Source organism: Camelus ferus, chromosome 14, assembly GCF_009834535.1.
Source record: "Camelus ferus isolate YT-003-E chromosome 14, BCGSAC_Cfer_1.0, whole genome shotgun sequence".
Taxonomy (NCBI): Eukaryota; Metazoa; Chordata; class Mammalia; order Artiodactyla; family Camelidae; genus Camelus; species Camelus ferus.
The window spans coordinates 33,004,675-33,026,502 of NC_045709.1; the positions used below are offsets into that span (position 1 = coordinate 33,004,675).

At 40.4% G+C, this 21,828-nt stretch overlaps 1 protein-coding gene across 3 annotated transcripts in view; it reads left to right on the forward strand.

Annotated features, from left to right (window-relative positions):
- NALCN (sodium leak channel, non-selective) overlaps positions 1-21,828 on the forward strand; it is a 265,894-nt gene that overhangs the window by 95,826 nt on the left and 148,240 nt on the right. For all 3 annotated transcript variants that reach the window (XR_004325878.1, XM_032496708.1, XM_032496709.1), the window contains exons 10-11: positions 1,578-1,664; positions 17,951-18,082. Coding sequence is in view for 2 of the 3 variants with exons in the window: in XM_032496708.1 (XP_032352599.1) it covers positions 1,578-1,664; positions 17,951-18,082 (219 nt within the window). In the remaining variant the exon portion in view is untranslated. The remainder of the gene's footprint in view (positions 1-1,577; positions 1,665-17,950; positions 18,083-21,828) is intronic.

Below are 21,828 nucleotides of genomic sequence, written 5' to 3' on the forward strand. Positions count from 1 at the left end.
GAAGCCAATATGTGCCCCAGGGATCCTCTCTTTGCACCGTGATAAGACAGAAGAGATGCTTGTACAGAGAGTCTTTAGCTCGTGACTGACGTGATTGCCTTTGTTTTTTCTCCTTAAAAGGAGACTCCTAGACATTGACAGCTACTTTAAAAGGCTCTTAAACAGGTTTGCATCTCCACAAATGTATGTATTCTCAGAATGAACCTATTAGTGATGGACGGGCTTGATTCTCCCACTAAACATACCTTTTAAAAATTTATTCTAAAGGGAACTTGAATCCTGTAAATGGACAGCTGAGAAAATCTATTTGTAATTGGCATCTTTGATCTGAGAATCTTTGTGTAAATGTGCCCCTCCGTTTTGTCATCTTAAAAATGCATTTATGCCCTGTGAATTTTGCACTTGTCTGTCACCACCTCCCTTATTTTACAGAGGTCAAGTTTTCTCTCTGCAAATGATCCACTGCCTCTGTTACCAGCAGTTTGAAATGATGATTATAAATCCTAGGTAACAGGATCTTTGCATCGTCTCACATTTTCATCAATAATTACCCTTTTAAACACAGGGTCAAACTAACAGGAAGACATAAATATGGCAAAGAAAATCTTTATGTGTATGAAATTGTGACCTCAGGCAGGAAGAAAGCAGGGAGTGCCTGTAGTTGGTGTCTTTTCTTAGAAAAATAGCAATCTTTAATTCCACCCTATTCCATCCCACTGCCACACACTCCTAAGGAATTGAAAGAAAATATATATTAATGGGAAGATATTTGTAAGTGATAAATGCCTTTCAGCCTGGTATAATATTGATGGATAACTAATTTTTAAGGTAGTAGAATATGAGAAAGACGACCTACACATCCAAGAACCTGGGTGTCTAATTCAATGAATGTCAGATTTTAGCATCCTATACCATCCTGAATTTCATCACCTATGTCTTTTAAGCCAAAAGAAACTACTTTTTCCCCTTCATAAATACGTACCCCAAATTTCCCCTGAGCAGATTAATTGTGGCCTCCATAAACTAATTCCACAGTCTCTTAAGTGATTTGCCATTCTCCTCTCATTAAAACAGCATCCTCTCTCCCTCTGCTATCTGTGCATTTCTTACATTATTTATCCTGAGAATATTTTTCTGTGAGTTCAGGGAGAAATGTCCACGGAATAAAGATAAAAAATTATCACTCTGTGTAAAAGCTTTGGAATTCTAATTTTCCTTTTCTACTGAGATCTAATATATAGTAATCAGCATAATGGAGAGGAAATACTTACTTTAAAGTCTTGTAGGGAGAATGTTTGGGTAGTTATATGCAGAACATCTGTAGGGGAGAAAGGGCCTGATACCTAGCAAGTGCTCAATTAATGCAAGCGATTACCCGTGTTCTTTTATTATTATTATTCGATTAAGTTTGCAGCAGTAAAATGAACAAAATTGGAATGACTCATGTTCTAAATATAAACCCAAAAGGAGACAAATCTTTGATAACGTTAAAAAAATGTAAAAAGCTGCAGACATCGTTAGAGTTCTCAGTGTTCCATAGTAAGTGTCTCTGACTCACCTCCCTCTTTGTCTTGAAGATGTTTCACGAAGATGCTGCTGGCGGATGGCAGCTGGTAGCCGTGGATGTCAACAAGCCCCAGGGACGCGCCCCAGCCTGCCTCCAGGTACTGCACCTGCCGTTCCTAAAACCCGTGCCACCAAGGTCTTTGACTTTTACTTTGTACAAGGAAATCCACAGCTCTCCGAGCTCTAGATCCGCCCCAGTTTGTGGGCAGTATTGGAGTCCATCCTGTGTTCCCACGACCTGGCATCGCTGTAGATACGCACTAGGGACTTGGTGAATTTCTGGTGAATGAATGCACACAGGTAATAGCAGGTCAGCGGCAGTGAGTCAACGACGAGTTTTGTTGTCACCTTAAGGCTTACGACACTGTTCTACAAAGGCCTGAACTGTTTGGGGCAGACAGCTAAGATCACGGTTCACTGTCTTGAGTCCCTCACCGAGTTCCTGGGAAGGAAATACCTTTAATACGTGGGCTTTTGTTCTGCGTCTGCAAGCATTTCAAGCAATGAGAGAGAATAAAGATGCTTCCTTGACAAAATGCAGCTGCGGCAAACAGGAGGCGATGGGCTTGCAGGGGGCCCGGGTCCTGGCAGGTGACCAGAGGATGAGCCTGTGAACCTTCTGGACTTGTCTGCTCTGAGCTCCCTACAAAAGCCTAATCAACTCCTTTTCTTTGGTGGCCAAAACCGGCCTCTTCTCCTGCTTTGTCCTCCCTCTCTGCCCCTCCAAATAGCAGTAACTCATTCAAAACAATGTCACATTAACAAAACAGTGTCACATTAACAATGGCAAGAACTCCCATGTTGGGAGCAGAGGACTGATTCTTCCTCCTGGAGAATTTTACTTTCTTCACCCCCTTTATTTATTTTTTTCAATTAAGATACTGGGGATTGAACCCAGGACCTCCTGCATGCTAAGCATGAGCTCTACCACTGAGCTATACCCTCCTCTCCCCCAGTCTTCACCCTCTTTTTGTTTTCAGTTGCAAATGCTCTTCCCACAAAAAGGCTGCTATTTATAGTTTTTCATATGCCCTCCTCCTATAATTTGGGGAAGGGCTGTTCATCTGCTTTGGGATGAGAACACCCCTTCTGTCTTTCTTTTGGATCTTTCTCCAGGTGAGAACTCATGCATTTTGAGGACTGGTGCCCAAGAAGCAAAGTATTGTCCCTGAACCATTACTGTGGCCATTAATCATATAGCTGTTTGTTTCTATTTGAAAAAGAGACGGAGCAGAAAAAGAGGAAGAGCTTACAGTGAATAATGATAATATTATCTTGTGCTTCTCTTTCTGTCATGGATTTGACGCTGACAACGCCGCCCATAATTCAGCTACTACAACCACCTCTGCTGCTCCTCCTGCTGTAAAAGCAGTAAGAGTAACAATGCTTGCAGTAGCAGCTTCTTGCCTAAAAAGTGCTTTGACTTACATTATTAATTAATCCAGCAACTGATACTTACTGATGCAAAGATAGTCCCGAATAAGACAAGCAGGACCTCCCTCCTGGAGCTTACAGGGTCCTTCAGGGTGTGGGAAGAAAAACCAACATCCAGCTAGCAGTTACAGGTGTGATGGGCGTTTTGAAGAATTAACACAGGATGCTATGGGAGAGTGTAACTTGTGAGTCCTCTCTCCTCATCTGAGAGATCAGGGGAAGTCCTCCTGAGGTGGTGGTATTTAAACCGTGACCATAAGAATGAGGCAGGGAGCGAGTAAGGATGAGGCTCAGTACAGCCCTGCAGTGTAGACAGACTGGCATGCTCTGTTGGCCTTTTGTAGAAGAGAAAGTGGAGATGCAGAGGGCCATGTGAGCCTCCTGAAGGTGCACCTCAACCAAAAGGAGGAGCCAGGACTTGTATCTGGATCTTCTGTTTCCTAGTCCTGTGCTCCATCCAGCTGAAAAAAATATGCCAAGGAAACATCAGTTTGTAACAGAAATAAAGTATCAGGCCTGCGAGGAGTACCAAATCAGAGTCTTGCTGGGCCCCAAATGCATTGCTTAAAAATCTAGTAAATGCTGGTTAATAGGTGCCTCAAGGTGAAGTCTGGAATTAGGAAGCAAGCCTCTGTATCACAAAGATTTGAGATGGCAAGAGATGGATGGCAAGGACAGTGTGATGGAGGGGACAGCACGGAGCAGAGGGAAATAAAGGTCGGCAGAGGGGTAGATGCGGCATCCGGGAGACGAGTGTTAGATGCGTGTCGTGGGTGTGGCCGCTGCCCGATACATTGTGTGAATGATGATACATGTGGTTTGAAATAATGAAAGGACAGATAGCTCACTGTGTGGTCCCATTCAGCTCAGCACCCCATGTTTGGTCCTAACTCAAGCTTTCTGGAAGGAGCCGTTTGAAAGATCAGGGATGAAAAATGGAATGGCCAAGAGATCAACTGTTTTTGGTGGGCAGGACATGACCTGAGACTAAAGAGAGACAGTACATTTCCGTGTCTGAGTGAAAGATGAATTAATTGTTGATTAACTTATTGAAAGAGAAACAAAATAATTGAAGAAAAAGTATTGAAAATAAAATGGTCATGAAATACACAACTGGGCTTCTGCTAATGATTAATGCCGTTTAAAGCCTTGGTAACAGGCAAATTTTCATCTGAACCATCCACTCACTCACTGCCTTGGATATAATGATACCTCACTCAAAGACAAACAGTAGCATATATCACTTCTTTTTGTTTTTATTCTTTTGTTTGTTCTTTTTTTAAATTGAAGTATGGTCAGTTTACAATGTTGTGCTAGTTTCTAGCATACAGCAAGGTGATTCAGTTAAATTCTTTTTCAGATTCTTTTCCAATATACGTTATTACAAGATATTGAATAGTTCCCCATTCTCTATAGTAGGACCTTGTTGTTAATCTATTTTACATGTAGTAGTGTGTATTAGTTATTCACAAGCTCCTAATTTAACCCTTCCCCCACCCCTGCTTTCCCCTTTGGTAACCATCAGTTTGTTTTCTATGTCTGTGAATCTGTTTCCATTTTGTAAGTAAGTTCATTTGTGTCATCTTTTTAGATTCATCATATAAGTGATATCATATTACATTTGTCTTTCTGTGTCTGACTTGCTTCACTTAGTATGATAATCTCTAGGTCCATTCATGTTGCTGCAAATGGCATTATTTTACATTATTTTATTCTTTTTATGGCTGAGTAATATTCCATTGTGTGTGTGTGTGTGTGTGTGTGTGTGTGTGTGTGTGTGTGTGTGTGTGTGTACACACCATATCTTCTCTATTGATCAGTATCTGTCGATGGACATTTTGGTTGCTTCCATGTCTTGGCTATTGTCAGTAGTGCTGCTATGAACATTGAGTTGCATGTATATTTTCAGATTAGAGTTTTCTCTGGGTATATGCCCAGGAGTGGGATTGCTGGATTGTATAGTAACTCTATTTTTAGTTTTTTAAGGAACCACCATACCATTCCACATAGTGGCAATTTACATTCCAACCAACAGTGTAGGAGAGTTGCCTTTTCTCCACACCCTCCCCAGCATTTATTTGTAGACTTTATGATGATTGCCATTCTGACAGGTATGAGCTGATACCTCATTATGGTTTTAATTTGCATTTCCCTGATAATTAACGGTGTTGAGCATCTTTTCATGTGCCTATTGGCCATCTGGATGTCTTCTTTGGAGAAATGTCTATTTAGGTCTTCTGCCCATTTTTTGATTGTGTTGCTTTGTTGATGTTGTTATTGATCTGTATGAGCTGTCTGTATATTTTGGAAATTAACACTTGTCAGTTTCTCTTTTTATTTTTAAAATGAGCAAAATTTACATTCTTCTAAAATGAATTTTAAACTGTAGAAATAAAATTAAAAGAGAGTTTGCTTTAAGTCCTTCCCATTTATCCTTCCTTATTCCTCTTCTCAGAGGTAACCTAGAGGCCTGTGTTAGGAGCCCAGAATTCTAAGACCCTTTACTCCTGAATTCATGCATTATATCTCTTCTATAAAATAACATTTCTGCCTCCAGGAGGCACTGTCATTTTCACAGAGCGTCTCCTCTTTCTGGAACACCCTTCTCTCCCACTCGGAATTCAGAATTTAGCTCAAATGTCACTTTCTTAAGGAAGTCTTCCTGGTCCTCAAAGAACAGATCAGGTACTGCAGTTACATGTTCCTGTATCATCCTATACTTTTCTTTTGTATTTATCATAATTTTAATAAAATTAATTAAAATGGTATAATTTGTTATTTAATGTCTATTTTTCCAACCAGAGAAAACTCCATGACAGTAAGGACCATAATGGTCATGGTCAGCATGAGAAATACATAAATGTGTGTTTAGGAATGTAGTTTCAGGAATAACATTGTTGAAAAGAACCAAACCCCATTCCTGCCTAACAAAAAAAGTGGGGTTTATTGAATGAAGCATTTGAACAGCTGTAAGTAAATTGAGTTGGTAAGTTTGCCATGATTGAAATAAATTAGAAAAATGAGTTCTTGACAATATCTGAGAGATGGCCGGAGGCCGGCATCCCTGTTTGGGTATTAGGAATTACTGATTTTTGTCTTGAGAGAGGAACTTGGTTTTAAATTTTGACCCCAAGTTTAAAAAACAGAAATTTTATGCAAAAACCTATATACCCCACTGCCTTTGTAAACTAGAAAGATCTGGCAACAAGGGCTCCCACTGCCACGTGGTCTAATTGGCCAGAGCTGCCCCGCTGGGCGCAGTCTCTCCGTTTTCCCTGAGTCTCCCAGTGCTCCATTTGTTCTCCCCACAGCATGGGAAACGTGTGCTTTACTTACCCACGGATTCATTCAGTTACTCTTCTCAGGTTGGCAGAATATTTCTCCTTGCCCATGACTCTATAGAGGGAAAAGAAATAATAAACTCCTAAATGCATAAATACATAAATACATATACATGAATGCATGCACAAATGAATATATTGTTTGCAGACAGAAAGGAGACATGAATGTGTTTCTTTGTAGAAGTGAAGGAGGTTCCTGTGTGTTTGAAACATGACTCTGGACCCGCTTTTTTGATTTATTTCACCTGCTGGGTCTCAGGGGGCCTTTGTTTGGGTGGCCCTCAAAGTAAGTCAGAGTAGTGTGACTTTTTAGTTCACAAAGATGGTATAATAGTAAGAAGTGTGTGATTTTCCATTATTCCCAAAAAGTCTCCCCATAAATGTTATATTTTCATAATTTCAAAATGTTAAAATCCTAACAGCATAAATGGAGACTGGCTCAAATTCCCTTATAAATGAAGGACATTTAAAAATCATCTCTGTTTCAGGTGGAATTGCTTTGCATTTGCTAACTTTCTTCATGGTACTTTGTCTTGTATTTTTGCTTTCTTTTCTGCTTTCTGTATCTTTCTCTAGTTTATTGATATGAGCATCTATCTGTCCTCTTCACTAACTGCAATTAAGCAATTTAATAAAATCAGATTGATTGATGTGGCTTACCTTCCCCTACTAGTGTTAAACTAAACACACAATGTGACTGTGATTCTGGGTGTTTGTTGTGTAAAAGTTTATTGTTTTTCTCTTTCTCTCTTTGATGTATGTATGTATCCATCTGTCTGAAAGACATATATGTATCTGAACGTATGTATGTATGTATATTCACATTTTTACATTGCGTGAATAAATCTATTAGGATTTTATATATTCCAATGAGCAGAGGTTAGGATCTGGGCAGTAGGACCAATTTTTTTTATTGTTTCCCCACATTCCTATGCACACACATGTTTTGCCTTATTTCAAAGATGGCAATATTTGTGCTGTTTCTTCTCCCCCTTTATCTATGTTGATTATGGACATAGCAAGTGAATGAGCACCCTTGGAGATCTTCTTTTTTACAGAGTAGTAGGCTTTCTAGAGCCATTTCATCGAGGAAAAATGGGCACCTTTGGCCTGCAATTTGAAATTCTACAAATTCCATTCTGTGTTCTGAGATGCAAATTATACATATAATTCTAGCTATAATTGTAATCATAATGGAAGTCACATGCAGGCACGCAGGGAAAGGATTTAATTTGGTACCCTTAGGGTGGTCCTCTCTGTTTTCGTAATGGATGAGAAGACACGTGCTCTTACATGGAATTGCACAACCACAAGTTCAGAGCAGGAGGTCAAGCAGGACCGTCTTGTTGACATGGTGGGTTCTGTGTGGTGAACTCTGATGCCACTTGCTGAAATTTTTAGTGAATTAACTTAATGTTAGTGAAGTTAATTTTGCTAGGACATTTTTCATGCTTATTAGTGAAAGTCATACCATATTTAGTAAAGAAATCAGCCATGATCTAAATCTATGCAGTTGCCAATAAACTCATTCCTAAGTTAAGGACAAAGAGACGAATGTCCTGTTGCCCTTGAAACACGCCCCCACCCCCTGTCCTGCCTGGGCTGTGTCTCCCCACTTCCCTGTGCACTGCTGAGACGCTCATTGTCTGGGGTCTCACCCCTTCCCGCCTTCAGTCCTGGCTACGGGAACAAGACGGCTGCAAGTGATGGGGAAACCTGAATAAGCCAAACGCCACACCTGGTTTCCTTTCCCTTTTGTGCTACGACTGACCCAGCACACAATGGCTGACATGACCCCCCACCTCTCACGCCTGCCTCCCCGGCTGCAGGTGTCTCTACTTTGTTCTATGAAGTAATACCCAGTACAGCATCTCTCGAGGGACAGTAAGTCACCCTATGGTAGCCTCTTAGAGAACTGGCTCTGGAGACGGACATAGTTCAGCTCTGCTACTTGTTAGTTTGACCTTGGGCATGTTTCTGTAAGTTGGGAATAACAGATCTTTGCTTGGCTTGTGAGAATTGTTCATGTCCTTGTCCAGAATTACTTGGTTCAGACCATGCGCTCACAGGGAGCACTTACTGCGAGTGTCGTCGGGCCTCCAGGGCGCCCACACTTCCCTTGCCCTTCTCTCTTGACTGCTCATCTTTGCTTCTGTCTGTGCACTTGCCTCTGTTTCCTCCCCGAGAAGACTAACTTCATTCTTTGTCTTGCATATCGCCCACATGTGGCGGATTGCGACTGAGTTTGGTGACCTCCCATTTAAGGGTTCTAAAAAGACTCACCAGGAAGCATCCCAAGGTGAGTGTGGAGCTGGGAGAGGTTTCGTAGTAGGCCACCCAAAACGGGAGACTGGCCAGAGGCAGGAGGTCAAGGTCATGGGAGTTGAATGCAGGCAGCAGGGTTTTCCTACAGCACAAACTCAAAGTCAGTTTACGTCTTAATTCCTCTGAAAACAGTGCCCCCATCTCTGTCTCCAGGAGCCACCCACTCCCTGGACCTAGTGGACAGGGGACCTAACTCTGACCGTAGGGAGCCATGGGACTTGACCTCAGGAGTTACAACTCAGGGGTAACTCTCCCTACTAAACCGTCCAGTCTTACAGGACTAGGGAAGTCTATTAAGGGCTAAATAAGCTATTATGGTCTGACCTGAAGTTCAGATCACCTGTAAAACTTTCTTTGGAGAAACATCATGAGCTACTTGTAAGTGGTTTGTAAATTGGAGCCATTAGACAATATAATGTTCAGTCATTTCCTTGCTTTAAAAATAGATTATAAGCTAATAGAGAAATGCAGGAAGAGTACCTGTGTCTCCTCTCTTGGAAATAATAATAGCTACATTTCGTGACCACTCACCCTGTGTCAGGCACAGTCTTAGAAGTTAGGGGTTCTGATCACCAGTTCCTGTGGGGTGGGGGAGGGGAGCGCTCTCCCACACCACCCCACAAGTCTCTGACACCATTGGGTATCCTACAGTTCAACCCACAGGTTAAGGGCTCAGTCCTACAAGACTGCTCCCCCACCTCCCATTTCGGATGTCACCTGGGCTTCTGACCAACCAGCTCTAGTTGGAGGTTCCAATGACCTCTGCTCGGAGTTGAATGATTTGCTAGAACAGCTCACAGAACTCAGAGGAACATTGTACCTACTAGAGTACCAGTTTATTATAGAACGCTGTCATCAGAGACAGCCAGATAGAACAGCCTGCACAGGACAAGATACGGGGAAAGGGCACAGAGCTTCCATGCTCTCTGATCGCCATTCTGCCAACACCTCCATGGGTTCACCAACCCGGAAACTCTCTGAACCTCAGCCTTTTGGGGTTTTAATGGAGGCTTCATTGCATGGGCATAGTTGATTAAATCATTCACCAGCAGGAATTGATTCAGTCTCCAGTTCCTCTCCTCTCCCTGGACTTCCAGTCCCAACCTTCTAATCCTTTGTTGGTTCTTTGGTGACCAGATCCTATCTTTAGGGGCTTTCCAAAATGCCCCACCTCATTAACTTAGGAAAAGACCCCTTTATCCCTCTCATCATGGGAAATATCAAGGGTTTCAGAGCCCGGTGCCAGGGACCAGATCAATGACCAAATATGTATTTCTCATTATAAGTCAGAATATCCCAGAAGTATTAAACTACCTAATGCTTATCACCCCATGAAGGCAGGTGCTATTATGATCTCTGCTTAACAAATGAGAAGCTTGAGGCACAGAGAGCCTAAAGAACTTGAAGATGGTCACACAGCTAGTGGCCACGTGGGAGTTTCATCACACGCAGCCTACCGTGTATTTTCACCCTTTTCATTTTCATCAGTGTGTATTATGCTACTACAAAACTATGCCACAGTCTGTCCATTTATTCCCTCATTCTTTCCCCTGTTGATGGCCACTGACCTTGTTTCTTTACTGTTTTGCTATTGCAGACATTCTAAGATTTTCTTGCCCATGACTTAAAAATTATCTGAGCATAAATAGTTAGGAGAGCAATTTGTGAGTGAAAGGATATGAAAAACCATAGGCTTTTTGAGATATTGCCTTATGACTCTCCAGATGGGAGTGTCACGTCTTACTCCTACCAGCAACTTGTATGAGTTCTCATTGGTTCACATCCTTGTCCACGCTTGATGTCATCAGCCTTTTACACCCGATGGTGTGAAATGATATGTCGTAATGTTACATCCGAACCTCCCTGATTCCAGCCTATGAACTTTGAGCATTTTTTCATACATGCATAGACCACTTACATTTTCCATAGATTGCTTATTCATGTCTGTTGTCCATTTACCTGTTGATTTTTCCGAATGATTTTCAGAAATTCTGTGAGATTCTAAAGAGCACATCACTTCTACCTAAGAAGGCATTAAAATATTAGAAAGATATATCCAAAATATTAATGTTTAACTTATATGCACATTTTACACCCCTACCTTCTTCAGGCAATAGTGTAATTCTTTTATGTGGAAGTACCAAAACCATTTAGAAATTTTCTTTAAGGGCGGGTCTCAGAAAAGTGAAAAGTTGTAATTGACTCTTTTAGCATCAACCTGTTACTTAGCTGTTTAAACTCAATTTTAGCATAGGCTCCAGCTGCATGAAGAGGTCACCCGAATGCATGATAAATAGGACTCTGTTAAATTGGAACCTCGTTCCTGGGCTGCTGCTGCGACAAGCCGTGTTTCTCCTGCCTCTCGGGTAGGAGTTTGCATCCCTTGACAGTTTGACAGATGTGGCTGCAGTTTTGAGCCATCTTCCAACACACACCCTGTGATGCATTATCTTGAAGAAAGTCACTGACCAGAAAATGAAAGTATGCAAGAGGCCGGGCATGCTCGGGCTCGATTCCTTTCTGGTAACATCCCACCAGGTGCCTCCTTCTGCAAAGGACAGAGATAATGTAAGGTCCACAAGTAGGTCCAATTGTGGCAAAATGAGTACTATAGTGTTTTAATATTTTTTGAGAAAATTGCCATTGAAAGTGAAGATCGAAGGGATGGACTCTGATATGTGAATCTCGAGTGATGAAGTGACATCGTAGGCACTTCTTAAATGCCTGTCTTCTTAATGAACCTTCCCACAAACTGGCAGATAAGTTCAAGAATTGACTGAGCCTGTGAGAATTTAGGTTCCATCTACAAGCAGACCTCTTCTACACTTACAGACCCCAGTGAGAAGGCGGTGTGGTCCAGCTAAGACACTATGGTCCGGGAGAACCTCGGACAATTTGCTGAGTCTCCCAGAGACTCAGTTTCCTGATCTGATAAGTGGGGATAATAACATGGCTTAGCGGTTGGTAAGACTTAGAAATGAGGCACATAAAATACCTGGTGCAGCGTGTGGGAGGCGGCGGGTCACTCAGTCCGTACAGACGACTGTCGTTACTGTTAGCATGCGGTTCTCGCCTAACACCGTTTGCTCTGAGTATTCTATTCAGTTCCAGAAAGTCAGCTCTCATGCACACCCATGGTCCAGTGACCTCACAGCCTTTCCTTCTCGTCCTGCTTTCTGAATCTTAGAAGTGTATTGCTGAATGTCCAGTGGACACGTTCCCAGATATTCTCATGCACACAACACCCTTGTCGTGTTAAAAACCAAACACACCCCTCCCCCACCTATTCCCACATAGAAACCAGGCTTTCTCTGCATCTCCAGAAACCTGTACACCGACGTATAATGCAGCCCCCCTTGGTCCTTCCCAAATCTGATCTGTCTTCAATTCTGTCATTAATTCAGTCTCTTGAATTTCTTTGAATCATCCTCTGCACCCCATCCTCATGTCCCTACCCTCAGCACCAGGTCAGTGCTTCCTCAGGCAGAGATCTCTGACTCCTTGATCATATTTGATCACTTTCTCTCTTCTTCCAAGTGCTTCCACCATAGCTTTCATGTGATCAATGCTTAGCAAATATTTGGGGTGTTATATGTGAAGGTGCATATGTGTGTATGCTCTCATGTACAGAACTGCACAACCTCACCCCCAGCAGACACAAATTCATGCTCTCCCCTTCTGCAGATGCCAGTGATCCCTCCCCAGGATACGTGCATGCATATGCACGCTCCTCTTCATTTTCCAATAGCAGCACATAAAACAACTGGTTTGGAGAAAAAGTTTAGGGAACAAAGGAAGAAAAATAGTATTTTATAATAATCTAGAATGAGAATTAAGACCAGGGGGAATAAAACAGCTAAAGGCAAAGCAGGACAAGATATAAAAAAAGTAGCTAAAAAATTAATTGAAAAATATGTATTGTGGTCTTGAAACCAGTTATGGCCAAATCAACTAAACAGAGGAGTCTATTGTGTACAACTTCAGGTCTAAATATTCCATATACATCTAAATATATATTATATCCCATATATATTCAATAATTCTATATGTGTTTCAAACAATAATTATATTTGGAATAGATACCTGCAGACTAGATACACTATAACAAAAATTAAGATAAAATTATTAATGCTGTTTTAATTTATTTATTAACTTACCTTGCTATTGATCAAATGGTTTTTCGTCTTTGATTTTTGAGCTTCATTGGAAGAAAGAAGTATTCAGATCATCTGAAAATTATTTGTATTTCAGATTATCTCATTCCTATATCATTGTATATTTTCATCTTCCAGTTCAAAAAGTCATATATGAATGTTGGGCATATAGTCTTTGGAGACACATTCCCATCAAATATTTGTTGCCTTGTCACCTTTGGAGAAAATGAAGGAGACATTGTTCTTCTTGCAAGTCTTGATTTCTGGGGTTAAACGTGCAACCCTCTTGAAAGCTTTCAGCCAGGGTTTGAAATCGCTGTGTATTTTCTCAGTGTCCAACACAATGACTGCAGTCAGAGAGTCTGGAGGAGCAGCCTGACTCCTTCCATGCCCTAACTCTGATGACAGGTTTGGACATTGTGAAAAAAACTTTAGTCATTTTGTATTTGACATATTTCTGGTATATTTTTTCAATCCTTTAAATTTCCTAAATACTTTTAAGTTTCTCAGGATGAGTCTCCCACTTCAAATACTCTCTAGCTTAAAAAAATATTATTTTTTATTATATTTTATTTCATCACATGTAACGTCCTAAGCCCTCATTACATTAGCTAGGCAGTTTATTTGAAAAGGACAGCTAATTAATTTCAGTTTGAATTTATAATTTCCCTCTTGAATTTAAACAAAGGTTTTCTGTTCACCTGCCCACCATTTAATACGGAAAATAAAAAGAAACATATAAAAGTAAATTTCAGGTGATTCTATACGTAGACATGTTACCTATGGGAATGTCAGTTAAAGTGTCTTCAAAGGTCTTAAAACCATCGTGGTTCAGGTATCCACTGTCCAGCAGCCCTGTTGTAGATCCCCTCAACTTCTCACTGGTCTATGAACACAAAGAAAGAAGAAAAACTCCCAGTAATTCTGAACTAAGGAAGCACCTTGTGTCAAAATCTGTTCAGTTACTTTACGGCCGGTGGGAATCTAGTGAGACAAACAGAAAATGTTAGTGCCTGCATTTCACTTGTACTTGACTGTAAGTCAGAACAGAAGCTCCTGAAGAAGGGAGAGCCCAGGTGACCATCAATGACAGAGGCTAAATTCCATGGTGTTAGTGCTCCCATGTGACCCATTTCGAGTTAGCAATGTGACATTACTGAACATGAAACTGGGGAGAGATGCACACAGTTATGGCTCCAGCACATCACCAGTGGGGCCAGCTGTTTTCCACCTCCTTCAATCAAAGATGGCATATACATATATACAGATACGTACACGCACAAGATCAAGGTAGTAGCAAGACTATATTACTTCTGAAAATTTTAGGGAAGAAGCTGTTTCTTTGCCTTTTCCACATTCTAGAGGCTTCCTGCATTCTTAGACTTCATGAAAGCTTCTGTGATGATGTCTTCACAATATCCTGTGATGATATCTTCATAATATTCTCCAAATGGATGAAAAACCAATGCATACATTTTGTCTTCATGAAGCCAAACTGGTTTAGTTGATTTTTGATCTTGAAGTCGAAGGGTGTGACAGGGGGAGGTAGGCATCCATTTTTGTGATGATGTATCTTAATACATTGCCATACTTTTCCAGTGATCACGGACTTCTAGAATCATGAAATTGTGAATTAAAAAAAAAAAGTATTTTAACCTGCTACTGAAGGAGTATCCTCTATAATAGAGCGTCTTGAACTTTAATATGGACATTAGTCCGTGTTAAAGACTCAGGTTCTGATTCAGTAGGTCTGGAATGGGGCCCAAGAGTGTGCATTTCTAAAACACTCCCAGGAAGCTGCGGGTCCAGGGGCCACACTTGGAGTTCCAAGGCTTCTGAGTGTTCTTGACATTGCTGCCTTGGGGATGGTTCTGTTATAGTCTCTTCTTTATATTTTGGGAATTCCAACTGTCACATTCAGAAATCAGTAGTTCTTGGATTAAAGCCAAACTCAAAATATATATGAAACTTGTCTGATTTTTAAAAAATATAAACCAAAATGACATTGCAATTGAGGGGAACTTTAAAAAATTGAATGTATCTGATGGATCTGAAGAGTCTTATACTAAATATATCTATAAATATATAACTATATAAACATATGTATATAAGCATATATATACACATATGCACACATATGTATGTGTGTGTTTATATGTCTCTATATATCCTACATCTATAGTAAATAATACAATTGTGAAAATCTCAAGTTATATAATATTTCGTAGCCCTGACAACTTTAACATTTTCTTGTACATCAATTTTTATAACAAAACGAAAAATTGAAGGGTATCAATTTGGACTGTCCCATAGACGTAACACGAGGCTAAGTGTAATGTTGCGAGCCAGTCTATGTTAAGGAAGTCCGTAGCCAATTTCGAATGCAGCTTGATTTTAATTGAGTTGAAGTGGTTCATGTCGCTAGCTCTACCTTTAAAGCTGGAGTTACTGATTTTAATATTTAAACTTGACTGCTGCACATACTGATCACCTTAATTCTCCTTTAATATTTGAAAGTTCTTACTTCGGAGAAAGTCAGCTGAGCAATGGTGATTATAGCGTATCAAAATCCATTGTAAGTGATTATTTTAATGACTCTGTACCAACAAGGATACATAGACATTCAGACAAAAAAACAGCCTAATTATAATGACAGCACCAAAGTGAAGCTGTGACAGTTACAAAACCAATTTTAAAGTTTTTTGACAGCCATGGCTAAAAGCTTTGTTTGGACCCTTCAGTAATAACAGTTTACTTAAGACATAAATTCACAGCTAAGGGAAATAGAAAGAGAAAGTTGTGGCTTTTCTGTCATGCAGATGAAGTGGAATCAGTTGAAATGTTTTTAATAGAACATTATGTTGAAAGGAGTATAGAGAAGGAATAATAGTTATGGAATTTAACTCTCACAATGCAAGAAAGACTAAATAACAATAAAAATTCTAATGAGAATAGAAACTTGCCAGCTGATTTGCTTATCTGCATTATGAAGGTCAGTAGTTTCTGCAAGTAAATTTGATGTGCATTTAATTATGTTGATTGACAGTTCTGGAACTTGATTTTGTATTACCCATAAAATAAAGTCAAGGGCAAAGAAATGGATGTAAGAAAGCATCAGTCACCATGGTGACACAAAACCTTACTAAATATCTGCTTTTCCAATGGGTCTGACATCTCTCAAATTGTTAGACTTTATCACTTTTATTTATCTCACTTGGTTCTGAACTGAGTCAAATATACAACATAATTAATTCTTTGACCTTGGGCAATTTATTTCTCATTTCTGAACAGGAAAATACCTCATTCACAGAACTGCATTTTTTTACAGCAAATCTCTATAGAACACTTATGATGCAAATGTTGTTGTAAGTGCTCATTTATGATAACTTTTGGAGTAGCCAGGATTTTACTGATGGGAAGACTGAGGCACGGAGAGGTTTAAGTACCTTGCTCAGGGCCACAGAGCTTGTAAGTGGTAAGTTTCAGCTCCACACAGTTTGGCTGTTGCCGTCTGCAGGGTCATGAAGCCACATGAACTCACATATGTGTACGCATAGAGTCAGCAGCAGGGCTTCAAGGCATCTTTCTTCTCTTCCTATTTACTGAGAACAGGTGAGGCCCATGCACAGTGGCACTACTCTCTGGGCGGTTGGTGCCCAGGGGTGTGACCCAGTGGTTTGTCCTCAGGCAGTCAGTTTCTGTCCATTGGTCCACTTTTCTCTCCTCCTGCTGCTGCCCAGGGCCTTCAGCCTCTGTTCTCTTTTTATATATTTCCTACCGCACTGTGGGCAGTAGCTCCCAGAATGGGCTTTAAACAGATATGGGTACAGAGCCTGGCTCTGCTGTGTACTTGCTGTGTGGTCTTGGACAAATGACTGAATCTCTCTGAACTCACTGGCAGAAGTGAGTAATCCTGTCTCATTGTGTAGGGCTGTGGTGGAGATGGACAGAGATGAAATAAATAACATACTTAGAGTATGCATTACATGGTAGCTATTATAATCATAGTAATTACTTGAATGCCTTAATTATTTCACCTCAATGTAGGCAGTAGACTTGGAACAGATTTGGATCCAAATTGTGTTTCACCTTCAATACTTGTGGGACAGTGAGAAAGTTATTTAACTTCTCTGAGCTTCAGTTTCCTTCTCAATAAAATTACAGTAACTTCCTAGAGCTATTATGACATTAAATAACTTAATTCATGTAAATCACCTATGACAGCTCCAGGCATATAATAATTATAAACGTAGACATCAATTATTATTATTTGTAGTATAATTTTCAATAAATTATTTATGCAAAGGGTACAAAATTTCAGTTATAGAAGATAACTTCTGTCTGTCTGCCATACAGCCAGCGCCTATAGCTAGCAACACGCTGTTGTGTATTTAAAATTTGGTAAGAGGATAGATCTTATGTTGTGTTCTTACCACAAATAATAATAATAATAATTATAGAGGAGTCAAGAAGAATCTTTGGGAGGTGGCGGATATGTTTATGGTCTTGATGATGGTGGCGCTTTCCTGGGTATATATTTATCCCCAAACTCACTAAGTTGTATACATTCAGTATATACCACTTTTTTATGTCAACCATACCTCAATAAAGTGGTTTAAAACATAAAAGTCATTTAAATAAATAATTTACATAAGTAACAAAGCCAACAAATAAGTAGATCTTAGGTTTTGCCCACTTTTCCAGTTTACGATGATCTCTAAAGTGCTTTCATCTGCAGTTAACTTTTTCTCTTAATAGAATAAAGCAATACTTGTTCTGTGGTTTCAGCTTTCCAGAAAGAATTTCTCCATTCAGTCAGCATTAAGGATCAAAGTTTCTTAACTAACCAGGGAAAATTAAGATATAAACTTTACACAGTGAAGTGAAATGTATTTTCCGCTTTTAGCCAGAAGTCTCTGAAACCGTCTCCCCAGTTATTTTTTAGCTGCCTGAAGAAAAAGACCCCTTTGCTCGGACTGTTCTGCAGTGATACTCCTCAGGCTGTCTTAGAAGTCCTGCTCCGCGCAGCAGCAGGTCCCCAGGACGTGGCAGATGGAGGTCTGAGCAGCTAATGATGTTTAGTCGTAGGTTTGTTTCTTGGTTAAGAGTTCATCTGTTTTGCCTCCACAGCAAATGATGCGGTCATCCGTTTTCCACATGTTCATTCTGAGCATGGTGACCGTGGATGTGATCGTAGCCGCGAGCAACTATCACAAGGGAGAGAGCTTCAAACGGCAATACGACGAGTTCTACCTGGCGGAGGTGAGCAGCTCGCGGCCCGGTCACTTTGCAGGGGAGAGGTGACCCTCGGCCGGGGAGAGTGCCTTCGATAAGTCAGAACATTCATTTCATTTCATTACTTACTTGACTTTGACCGAAGGTGATTCACTGTCTGCTTCTGAAGTATTTCCCTTGGTCTCGGTGATGCCCGATTTGTTTCCTGTCCCGCGGGGCCTGAGTGATCGGCCCACAGTTGCTGTGGCAACCGTTGTCCGGGGTGTGTGTGGCCATCTGGCTGTTTTCCTGTCCATCCCTCCATTCTTCTCCTTTGTCATGTTGTGTTAGTCTGTTTCCTACCAAGTGTAAGCGAGCACAGATTCAGAACGCTGTAAATGAGCACGTCAGCGCGGCAGGACCAAGGAGGGGCCGGGAAGGAAATGGAAATCGGTTCCAAAATCTGATGTGTCACAACCCGTGCTAAAGATGTCAAGGCAGGGACAGGTGGCTTTAGTGATTACATAAGCACTTCCCAGCACCCTCTGTACCATCCTAGAATGTTTTAATAGTACTTCTTATTGATGGGGTAACATTGTTAATGTTTGATTCTCAAAATATTTTTTAAGGATTTCTAGAGACGACTGTTTTTTCAGTGTGAAAAATTATTTCTAAAATATATCTTAGAATTCAGTGGTTATGTATTTATGAAAAAACTGATTGACATACACCTGTTTAGAAACCCTTTCATCATCTAAGTGAGGTATGCATATCCAGCTGTGCTACACTTCAAGAAATCCAATATGTGAAAAAGAAAACTTAAAAAGCAGAAAAATTGCAATTTGATTATTTTATTACAAAAGCGCTTTTCACATAGAAAATAAATTTGCCTTATAGTTGGGTTCTCTTATTACCCAGAATTCTCTCAGTGCATTTGAAAATGGATTAGGTTAATAAAAATTCAATCCACCCACACATATACTTTTCAGAAAAAGAATTGATGGTATACAGCTATTGAATATAAACATCTAAGCGGGTATCAAGAAACTTTCAAGGAGTCATTTATGAGTTCTTCTTTTTGTAGAAGTTTGTTTCCTGGAGGAAACTATCATTAGTACAGAACTTTCTCTGGGGTAGAGTCTACTGTGTTGTGTGTGGAGTTTGCAGTTTAGCAAGAAATATACAGTAAACAATAACAAGTTTTTTTGTGCTGTGGAGAACCAATAACAGGGCTCATGAAGAAATGATGTCCAGCCCAAAACTTGAAAATGGGTACAATTTGCTGCAAATCCAGCACAAGAAAGCTTGGATTTTCATTAAAAGCAGAAGGAAACACACTTGCAGGTGAATTTCTAATGCAGGGGTGGGACTTCACGGACTCCCCATCAAGTGGTTTCTGTCTGTTTCCATCCAGCTAGGAGGCAAGGTCGCCATCCAGCCTGAGGATGAGGCAGTAAAGTGGGAAGCTTGTGGAGAAAGGAGGGAGGAAACGGGTGTGGGGCAGAATTCAAAAAAGCTAATTACAGATACATCAAATGCAACACTGAGGATTGAGACTACAAATTTATAGTGATGCCAATTGAGACAGCTCTGTGACTTTTTTAGGCCTAGCATGAAGAGGGGAAATGCAACATTTAGATTGGTCCAGCTTTAGAGTTTTTTCAGGCTGGTGGAGCTGAGAGACAAGGGATCCGGGAATATGGGTGGTTGGCAAAGGAGTTGAAATGATGACCCTGTGGTCTAGGTTGGATAGGAAAAGAGGGGGAAAAAAGAGAATGAAAGAGCAAAAATGAAGGATCAGAGGTCTCAAATGGTCAAAGAACAGGTACAATTAAAGGGATGGGATATGAGAGCTGGGAGGTAAGGTCATGAGCAGAGAATGGGATCCAGGATTTAGGATTTCAGAATAATTCAAGGGAATTAAATACAAAATCTAGAGTGTTATATGGATGTGGGTGGCTCAAAGTGAATGACAAAGTCAAGGTAAAAATGGTGGGGAACTGCGAAGGTAAGGTGTTGGCTGGATTTTCACAATGACCCAGGTCATGGAGCATGAGGCCAGTTCTTTGGAAAGGAGTGGAGGCCGGGGCTGTGGAAGTGACTGACGGAGAGGTGAGTGGAGGGCAGCCACAGGGGGCACGTGTACGAGGATGTTTTCACCTGAGGGAGTTTGTCTCCAGGGGGCACTGGGGAGTAACCGATGGGGCGCTCTTCCTCATCCACACGTTATCCTCCATGGCCATATGGGCACTGGAGCATCTGGAAAGGGTGGTGGGGGAAGTGGTGCATTTGGGACAAAACCAGTGGAGGCAATGACGTAGGAAGCAGACTCTGTGAGCGAAGATTTGAGAGTGAAGGAGAAATTGTTTAACACGGAAAAAGAAACCAAAGTTAGTTCAAGGATCCAGGTGGAATGGGGTAGGAAGATGAGGTGAAAGAATTGTACAATAGTATTAGAAGCAGAGGTTAAAAGGCTGATGACCAAAGTGCCTGGAATAAAAGCAGAAATGGCTACTCGTGGTTGAGATTATGCCATTCCCTCTGGGAGAAGCAGTCTGTATCTGCTCCCTGGATATTAGAGATTCCACTAACATTTCTTTAGTAGCCCAGCCCAGGGTGGGTACTCAGTCATGCTGAATCAGTCCTATAGAACAAATACACAGGCCACTCACTGGGAATAGAAGAATAGAACGAAATCCTCCAGTAAATTTTACCTAATTTCTTCATGTACAAGTTGATCTCTTTCCTAATGTGTTTATATGTGTTAGCTGATTTATGATCATGCTGTAAGAATTTCCAACAAAACTTCAAATATTTTAATATTACAGAATTCACTGATACTATGTAAGTGTCCAGGGGTAGTTGAAAAATCCTTGTCATTTTTCTTTTTTTAATTAAAAAATCAGAAAGAGAGGATTCTATAGTAAAATCCACTATGTATTATGTTGCAATTAATTATTGCCCCCTTCCCAAACCACTGAAAGAAAATTTGATTTTAATAAACTGCATAGTATAGATGGGGAGGGCATAGCTCAAGTGGTAGAGCGCATGCTTAGCATGCACGAGGTCCTGGGTTCAATCCTCAGTACCTCCGCTATAAACAAACAAACAAACAAACAAACAAACCTGATTACCTCCCTCCCCCACCAAAAAAAAATAATAAAATAAATATTAAAAAAAGAATCCTTAAAAATTAAAAATAATAAACTACATGGTGGTGATTTAGTTCACTTAAAAATATTTATATAGACATGACTTTTTTATTCATGAGCTACTGAAACATTCAGAATTTGCTCCACATCTAATGATTGATTTGGGGGCATCTGAGTTTCCCAAAGCGTGTTTGCACTTTATTCACATCAGATTGTCTCTTCTCTTTGTGGCAGAAACTTGTACATGAGCCGAAGTAGTTTGTTTCAAATGAGAGTGGATAAGTCATTTTAATAACACTTAATGTTTTATAAAATATTCTCTTTTTAAAAAGTTGGTAAAGGTGGTCTGAGTTTAAGGCAGAAGTCAACAGACTTGTCCTGGAAGAGCCGGAGAGTAAACATTGCAGGCTCTTCAGGCCACATGCCCCCTGCTTCAATCACTCAACTCTGCTGCTTTTGTGCAAAGGAGAAAATGGTCTCAGAATGGTTGTTCCAGTGAAGCTTTATTTATGAAAATAAGCAAGGAACTTTATGTTGGTTTAAGCTGTAGAAACATAGAGTGTGTCAACTAACATCCCCATATGTTAAATTCAAATATAGTTAAACTAACAACATAATAGTTACCATTTTTTTTTGGAGGTT